The 8,619-nt window shown below is 56.3% G+C and overlaps 1 protein-coding gene and 2 non-coding genes across 51 annotated transcripts in view; 2 read left to right on the top strand and 1 right to left on the bottom strand.

Moving 5' to 3' along the window:
- Positions 1-418: 418 nt before the first annotated feature.
- Positions 419-492, top strand: TRNAV-CAC (transfer RNA valine (anticodon CAC)). Its single transcript has one exon. It is a non-coding gene; the product is annotated as a tRNA-Val (tRNA).
- A 467-nt stretch (positions 493-959) lies between these two features.
- Positions 960-1,031, bottom strand: TRNAG-UCC (transfer RNA glycine (anticodon UCC)). The gene has a single exon. It is a non-coding gene; the product is annotated as a tRNA-Gly (tRNA).
- Positions 1,032-1,265: 234 nt separating this feature from the next.
- Positions 1,266-8,619, top strand: part of DPP9 (dipeptidyl peptidase 9) — a 53,042-nt gene continuing 45,688 nt past the window's right edge. For 31 of the 49 annotated variants that reach the window (XR_013409569.1, XR_013409565.1, XR_013409564.1 and 28 more), the window contains exons 1-3: positions 1,266-1,434; positions 2,558-2,610; positions 5,166-5,256. Coding sequence is in view for 26 of the 49 variants with exons in the window: in XM_077979272.1 (XP_077835398.1) it covers positions 5,201-5,256 (56 nt within the window). In the remaining 23 variants the exon portion in view is untranslated. Of the gene's footprint in view, positions 1,435-2,335; positions 2,453-2,557; positions 2,659-2,804; positions 2,915-4,761; positions 4,850-5,046; positions 5,257-5,781; positions 5,904-6,376; positions 6,527-7,323; positions 7,603-8,619 lie in introns of those variants that run through there. The other 18 variants (XR_013409560.1, XM_077979274.1, XM_028839634.2 and 15 more) reach the window with 9 other exon arrangements.

The raw sequence follows: 8,619 nt of genomic DNA, 5'->3' as shown, positions 1-8,619 counted from the left end.
GTAGTTTGATCTAAAGCAAAATGGTGACTGTCTGCAGAAACTAATGTGATGTCAAGTATAGATTTTAGCTATGAGATGAACCAAGAAAAGGTTCATTTGACCCCGGATGGTTTTGTGGGCCATTTGACTTTCATTGTTTTAATGCAAAGTGGATTTATGATAAAGTAATAAACGTGTGTGTGTGTGTGTGTGTGTGTGTGTGTGTGTGTGTGTTGGAAAGGGTGTTTATTGGATTTCTTTTTGTCTTCCGTATTTTCCTTCTTTGGGTCTCTACTGTATCAAGTGGAATAACAGGTATTCAGGAAGAGCGGATATTGCCTTAGCTGACCACAGTCAGTATTTCTTTGGGGTGCTACAGGGTAACTAGCTCTGCACCACCATCTCTATATAAGAGTTCAAAGAACTATAACCTTTACCAGTTTCCGTAGTGTACTGGTTATCACGTTCGTTTCACACGCGCAAAGGTCCCCGGTTCGATCCCGGGCGGAAACAGCTCTGCTCTTTTCCCTAACCGGAGAAGTAATATTATTTGCAATTCACCGAAACGTAAGTTCTGGATTGTGGTCCTATTATTTGTCTTCCGACTTCCTCCTGCCTTTTAGAAAGTTTTATGGGATTTAAAAATTCCGTGCGCGATGGCTCACGCCTGTAATTCCAGCACTTTGGGAGGCCGAAGAGGGCGGACCACCTGAGGTCAAGAGTTCGAGACCAGCCTGGCCAAAATGGTGAACCGCCCCTCCCCCCGCATCATCTCTACTAAAAATACAAAAATTAGCTGGGCGTGGTGACGCACGTTTGTAATCCCAGCTACTTGGGAGGCTGCGGAAGGAAAAATCGCTTGAACCTGGGAGGTAGAGGTTGCAGTGAGCGGAGATCGCGCCACTGCACTCCAGTCTGGGCGATAGAGCAAGACTCCGTCTCAAAAATAAGTAAACTCAAAGTGGCAAAACATCCTCTTCTGCGTTGGCCGGGAATCGAACCCGGGTCAACTGCTTGGAAGGCAGCTATGCTAACCACTATACCACCAACGCCACGGTAACAAATGCCATCTCCGGATATCCTTAATAGTAGGGTATCATGGGCTTGACTGAATGATACCAAGTCACATGGGGGTGTCTCTCCTTACCCCACCGGAAGATGTCGTTCATGGGGCGTTCCGCACCTTCGGCCGCCGACGCCGCGCCGCGGGGTTCCCCCCTAAGCGCCGCGGACGCCTTGGTACGTGCCTGGTGGTGTCCAATCCCAGGCCGCCGCCTGGGCCGCTCAACTTCCGGGTCAAAGGTGCCTGAGCCGGCGGGTCCCCTGTGTCCGCCGCCGCTGTCGTCCCCCGCGCCCGCCACTTCCGGGGCCGCAGTCCCGGGCATGGAGCCGCGACCGTGAGGCGCCGCTGGCCCCGGGACGACCTGCCCAGCCCGGCCGCCGCCCCACGTCCCGGTGAGTAGCGCCCGCGCGCCTCGTCCCGTCCCGGCCGCGACCCTGAACCCGCCATTGACCGGTCCCGCCTCGGCCCTGACCCTGCCCTCGCCATCGCCTGGCCTCCCCGCACTCCGGGGCCTCCATGCACCCGTCTGCGGGTCCCTCCAGCCCCCTGCCTCGTTTCCCCTCCGCCCCAGGCCCCCTTCCACCTTCTTTCCCTCCCCGATTCCTGCACTGGCCAGGCCACCTCCCAGTTTCTCCCTTTCCCGGTCGGGCTTCCCCACCCATCCCGTTGCTGCCCAGGCCTCCAGGCTCTGACCCCTTCCGGAGGTGGCCGCACCCAAGAACGACCTCGCTGCTGCAGACCTTGACACCCTCTCCCCTTCCGTGCAGGCTCTGGAGGTCCCGATCTCCTCCCTCTCCCCATGCAAATGCTGTATGTGCACAGAGGCCACCTCCCTCGACCTGCATCCTGTCCTCACCCCTTTACCCCTTCCCCCAACCTTCTCCCCAAGGCTTGGTCTCCCCCGACCCAGTCCTGATCCTCAACCCTACTTGATCCCTTTATTAAGGACATCCAGAGACTCTTTTTCCTGCCGAGGCGTTGGTGGTGTAGTGGTTAGCATAGCTGTCTTCCAAGGGTCCAGCCCACAGGGTCCATTCCCCTTCTGTCAGCCTCCCTTCTCAGGCCTGTCCAGACGCCCACCTTCTTCCCACACAGCCTTAGGCCAGCCCTGACACTTCCCTGTCCACACCGCCTCTGAGCCATCAAAAGCGGTCTATTCCCTTGGCCTCCACCCCCTGGTCTTCCCCAGGGGCCCCAGGAGGAAGTCACTTGCCTCCCCGGCAAGAACCAACCTGCTTTCGAGGAGCTGGGACTAAAGCCCAGGAGGTGTGGACTGTAGGCACCAATCCCTGCATTCCTCTGCTGGGTCCCGGGGGAATCGGGGCCCGTGGGATGGCTTTTCTCCCAGATTCTGTCCAGGGCATGCAGACGGTGCTGCAGAGCTTGAAGTCAGAGCTAGAATCTAGCCAGGTAGAATCGGGCCTGGCAGTCTGCAGCTCCGGAGTGGGGGAGGCTGAATGGCTAACCGGTGCTTCCATTAACCTGCCACCTTCATGACACGTTTCTCCTATAAAGGTCTGTGTCCCACGCCTGCAGCTGGAATGGAGGTTCTCTGGACCCTTTAGAAGGTCAGTTGTGCTGGGGTTTGGCAGCCAGGAAGTCTGGGGTGTGGGCTGGTGGGATTCCTATGCCTGCTCTAGAATATAGAGATTGTCAGGAAATGGATTTTTATGGCCCTGGGTGGTTGTCCTCTGCAGGGCAGTGGCTGCGGCTTTTTGTGTGCCTGCTGGAGGCTTTTCTTTCCACCCCTGTCCCCCTCTAGCTGCCCCTGGAAGGAGCTTTCTGAACGCTTTGAGGAGAGGAAGGGGAGAGTGCTGATTTCGACAGGATTTGGTGGAGGGGTGCCTGTATCCCCCTATACTGCCTGACCTGGTCAGTAAATGGTGTGGATTCTGCCTCTGAAAGGACTTTAGTTTAAGTCTTGCCACTTCCTGTGGTTTTGAGTAGCTTGTTTAGTTGACAGCGCTAGCTGTCATTTAGTTTGTGCTACATCAGACACTGTTTTAAAGCTGTGTATGTGCAGTCTCATTTAATTCCTTCTGTGGCCCCAGGCGTAGATACTGTCATATCATGTTCTTGCTGGGGAAGTGGAAGCTCAGAGAGGTTCAGGGACTTCCCCAGAAGTGGCAGAGTGAGGATTTGAACCCTTCTCTCTGAGACCAGAGCCCACACTTTTCACCACTGGACTGAGATTGCAGCCAGTGATTTTTCGTGGTGACTTTATGCTTAACCTCTTCCCTTACGATCTCAGTCCTGTCCCCATGTGCTTCCCTCTCTTCTTTTGTTTTTGAGACAGAACCTCGCTGTGTCGCCCAGGCTTGAGTGCAGTGGCGCAATCTCAGCTCACTGCAACTTCCACCTTCTGAGTTCAAGCAATTCTTCTGTGTCAGCCTCCTGAGTAGCTGGGATTACAGGCTTGCACCACCACACCCGGATAATTTTTGTATTTTTAGTAGAGATGGGGTTTCACTATGTTGGCCAGGCTGGCCTAGAACTCCTGACCTCAGGTGATCTGCCCACCTCAGCCCCCCAAAGTGCTGGGATTCCAGGCGTGAGCCACTGTACCCAGCTGGCCCTCTCTTCTTTACGCCTTTGGGCAAATGCCCATCATGGGACCTGGCTTGTCTGAGAAGGTAGTTGGGCACCAGCCAAACAAGGGGCCCCTTTGACTTTAGACAGCATCCAAGAAAGGACAGTAGCTCGTTCATTCAACCTGAAATGTTTGTTGAGGACTAGGCATAGTCTGGGCTCAGGCGATCTGTTGGGACCAGGATAGATGTGATCTGCCCTGTGGAACTGACATTCCCGTGAGGAGTGCCCCCTTACCCACAGAAGGGTTTCTCAGCCTTGCCACTGATATTTAGGGTTGGGTCCTTCCTGGCAGAGGAGTGGGAGGGGGGCTGTCCTGTGCACTGTAGGGGTTGAGCAGCATCGCTGGCCTCCACCAGCCACATGCCTCCCCGCACCGTCCCAGTCGTCATTACCAAAAATGTCCCCTGCGAGGGCCAGTTATCCCCAGGTGAGGCTCCCTGGGTTAGGGGATTCCATGAATCCTCAAGAGACTGTGTCCCATGATCCTCTGCCCTACGAAGGTCCCAGGAGGCTGCAGACATTGAAATCCTCACCCAGAGTGGGGAAGAAGACAGGAGGTGAATCTCAGGAGCTGGGGGGTCCCCCTCGTTTAGAATGCTTGTTCCCTGGAAAGTTTATTCCAGTATTAATATGAACATAGGCATTGAACTCAAATTTCTCCCCAAGTAATGGATGCAGGGGTCTCTGGTTTGGTATTGCTGACATTTGAGGTGGGATCCTTCTCTGGGGTGGGTCATCCTGGGCTCTGTGGGGTGCTAAGCAGCGTCTCTGGGCTCCACCCACTCCATGCCAGGGGCACCCCCAAGTTGTGACAGCCGCAAATGTCTCCAGACATCATCCAGTGTCCCTTGGAGGGCCGAATCGCCCCCAGGTGAGAGCCACTCTCCCTGGGGAAGGGGACCACCGGAATGATGGTCCAGGCCATCGTGTCAGCATCCGGGTGTAGTGATGGGGGCAGTCAGGTAGCATCTTCAGATGGGGCGCTCAGGAATGACCTCTGAAGAGGTGGTATCAGGAGCCGCAGGGCAAGAAGGAGCAAGTCATATCAAAAGCAGGGAACTGGCATCTCAGGCCAAGGGGCGCGTCGTGCAGAAGCCGTGTGCTAGGAGCAAGCGGATGTGTTGAGGGACAGGAAGGAGGCAAGTACGGCCAAAGGTCACGGTCAAGGACGAAGCGAGTAGGCAAGGTCACCAGGGCCATCAGGGAGCGGCCACAGTGAGGAATTTGGGATTCTTCTGTTTCCAGCAAGTGCCCTGGTGTGGTGTCCCTGGAGTCACTTGAAACTCCCAGGGACTTCACACCTTGAAAGGAACCTGTTGAGAAAGATGCCGGTCTCTGGCAAATGCCCAGCACCGCCTGCATTTCAGGGCAGGGCCTGAAGCATCGTCTCTTCAGAATGCCCTTGGCCTCAGGGTGCTCGTGGAGGCTTGGAGGACTGCCTGGGGAAATGGGGAGGGGGCAAAGGGGGCAGGAGCGCCCACTCCCCACCTGCCGGGGTTGCAGCCCTTTGGTCTCTCCTGCTTGCCCGCAGGCACCCCTGCCCTCCTGAGGTCAGCCGAGCGGTTAATGCGGAAGGTTAAGAAACTGCGCCTGGACAAGGAGAACACCGGAAGTTGGAGAAGGTGAGGCTGGCTTTGGAGGCCCTGATCAGTGGAGATGTGGCCCAGCTTCCGGAATTCCCCAACAGTCTGAGATCTGGAAGGCCCCTTCTTTCCCTCTCCCCTGGATTCCCCTTCTTTCCCTCTCCCCTGGATTCCCCAGCAGGTCCCCAAGGCTGTTCTGGTTATTTCGAGCGAGGAGGCAGCATGGCCTAGTGTGGGATCTCCCCCTCAGCACTGTGGACATTGGGGCTGGAATGTTCTCTGGGGTGGGGCCGTCCCGGGCACTTCAGGGTGCTAAGCAGCGTCGCTGGCCTCCACCCACTTCATGCCAGGAACTCCCCTCAGTTGAGACAACCACAGATGTCTCCAGACATCGCCAAGTTTTGCTGGGGGCAGACTCACTCCTGAGCGAGAACCACTGATCTCACTGTAAGGATGTGGGTTTGGGGCTCCAAGAGACAGGTTCCACTCCCCTTCCTCGCTGGGTGACGTTGGACAGGCCATTCAACCTGACTGAGCCCATATTTATTTATTTATTTACTTGAGACGGAGTCTCGTTCTGTCACCCAGGCTGGAGTGCAGTGGCGCGATCTTGGCGCACTGCAACCTCCACCTCCCGGGTTCAAGCGATTCTCCTGCCTCAGCCTCCCAAGTAGCTGGAACTACAGGCGTGTGCCACTACACCTGGCTAATTTCTGTATTTTTTCTTTTTTTTTTTTTGAGACGGAGTCTCGCTCTGTCGCCCAGGCTCGAGTGCAGTGGCCGGATCTCCGCCTCCTGGGTTTACGCCATTCTCCTGCCTCAGCCTCCCGGGTAGCTGGGATTACAGGCGCCTGTCACCTCGCCCGGCAAGTTTTTTGTATTTTTTAGTAGAGACGGGGTTTCACCGTGTTAGCCAGGATGGCCTCGGTCTCCTGACCTCGTGATCCGCCCGTCTCGGCCTCCCAAAGTGCTGGGATTACAGGCTTGAGCCACCGCGCCCGGCCTAATTTCTGTATTTTTAATAGAGATGGGGTTTCACCACGTTAGCCAGGATGGTCTTGATCACCTGACCTCGTGATCCACCCGCCTCGGCCTCCCAAGGTGCTGGGATTTCAGGCGTGAGCCACCGCGCCTGGCCTCGATTTTCTAATACTCTTAGGCTTGTTTGCTTTAATGGAGCATGCTCAGTCAGGAAGGGAATTGAAGAATGGAACAGGGAAGACAGGGACGGTGTGAAGGGCTATGATTGGCCCAGCCGTGGGCTCTAAAACCCGGCGGTTCTAGTGTCTGGTGGGCACATGCCTTAGGGGTCAGTTACTGAAGGGGATCTGTGTCCCTTCCCTTATCTGCACACACTAATGTCCCACCTGGGCACAGGCTGCTGGGTGACTCTAAAGGTTGCTCATCAAAGCTAAAGGCCCAGGCGGTGCTGGGGGCAGTTTGGTAGAACAGAGGATGACATGCTGTTTCCCCAGCAGCCCCCACTTGCAGGAGCACTTGCCTGGCCCAGGCCAGCTGCCTAAAGTCCACCATGAGGCATTTCCCCATCTAGTGCATGGGTAGGACCCTGTCCTCACCACCCCCATACGCCCCTTGCCCCGCGCCAGCCAGGGGCTCCCGCCTTTCTGTCTGCCTTATCACCTTGTGGTCGGCCCGAACTCAGAACCGCAGTCGGCACTGAATCTACGGTTCCTTCTGGGCGTCCGAATACTTCCCACATCTCTGACTATTCCCGCGCCCCTGCTCGCCACCAAAGCACCATCTCAGACACAGAGATCACAGAGCTTTGGAGCTGGGCATGGTGGCTTGCACCCCTCTCATCCCAGCTATTTGCTAGACTGAGGTGGCAGGATCGCTGGAGCCCAGGAGTTTGAGACCAGCCTGAGCAACATAGCAAGACCCCGTCTCTTAAAAAAAAAAAAATGAAAAATTTAAAAAGGAGATCACAGATCTGCCACCCAGCCTTGACAGAGACCGTGCCAGAAGGTCTAGAGCAGAGGCACCCAGCTGATTGGCTGAAGGAAGGAGTAGGTAGACTTGAGTTAGTGGCCTGGAATCCGCTTTCATCTCTGCAGCTGTGTAAACTCTTGACTCCCTGAACCGCAGCACAGGGTGGTGCTAGGTGGAGAAAGCCAGTCACAGGCTCGCCCGCGCTCGCTCCCTCGCTCTTTCGCCAGCCTCTCTGCAGTCCGGGCTGTGCCTCCGGGTAGAAGAGAGGTGAGCAGAGGGCCAGGCTCCAGCACCAAGCCTCAGCCTGTCTGGAAGCTCAAGCTAAAGAGTCTAGCCACATCCAGAAGATTCCTGGAAGCTTCTCACGATGTCTCATTTCGTTTCTCATCTCCGGGATCGAATTTTTGCTTCTTGGGCTATCTGTGGTGATCAGAGGCAAGATCATCTTTATTGTTCTTTGCAGTGGAAATAAGGCACGCGGTTCTGTAGGTGCTTCCAGACAGGCTATCCGCGCACGGGTGGCCCCTTTGGGAACTCTGAAGGTCATATCTTTTCAATGCTGCCGTGAGCCAGGCTTGAATTGGGGCAGCACAGCTTAGAGGGGTACTTAGGCCGCTCAGAGGAGCTCCCCGGACTCAGTTTTCTGGGCTTGTTGCCAGCAGTGCTCCGGACGGTGTGGGTTCTTGAGTGCTCAGGCGGTCCTGGTCCCAGCCCCTGCCTAACACCGCTCGTGGCTCCCCGCTGCCCTAGAGGGGAACTGCAGCTCTGCAGTGGGCAAGGACATCCTGGCGACCTGAGAGCCCTGTAAGTGCTGATATCCTTTGGTTCGTGTCTTTAGTTCCGTCTCAGCAGGAGCTGAACTAACAAACTGTGCTCCTCCAGGCTGGAGGGCAGGACACGCTGGCTCAGCCTGGATGGAGTAGGAGGAAACGAGGGAAGCGTTTTCCCCTGTCATTTCTTTGGGGTCAAGTTGGAGAGGAGCCTCCAGAAATCAGCCCACAGCCGTGATACCCAGAAGCCCCCTTCCCAAGGGGCCCCCTGCCCCTTGAGCCTTTCATATGTCCCGTGCTGAGGTGGCTTCTACTCTCCTTGGCTTCCAGGACCTTCCCTCAGGACATGGGTGTCTCGCAGAGCACTGCACGGGAAGCTCTCTGGGTTCCCACAGGACACGGGTGTCTCGCAGCGTGGCACGGGAAGCTCTCGGGGCTGCACTGTGGCTTTTCCTGCTGCAATTGCTGGGCTTGTCACACAGCATCTCAGTGGGAGGCTGGGGGCTGGGCTGCCTCCTTCGAACCCCCTTTGCTCATTCACTCGGCTCTGATTGGGAGCAAGCTCCAATGCCCTCCCAGCCTCAGTTTCCCCACCTGTAGAATGGGCTGTCACAAGCCCAAGTGAGGTGACAATTGCAGGTCCTGATCTTCCAAAGGCGCTCGTTGACGTCCTTGCCGCTCT

Source organism: Macaca mulatta, chromosome 19, assembly GCF_049350105.2.
Source record: "Macaca mulatta isolate MMU2019108-1 chromosome 19, T2T-MMU8v2.0, whole genome shotgun sequence".
Classification (NCBI taxonomy): Eukaryota; Metazoa; Chordata; class Mammalia; order Primates; family Cercopithecidae; genus Macaca; species Macaca mulatta.
Note: the sequence above shows the minus strand (reverse complement) of the source record. Positions and strands in the feature narration are given on the sequence as shown.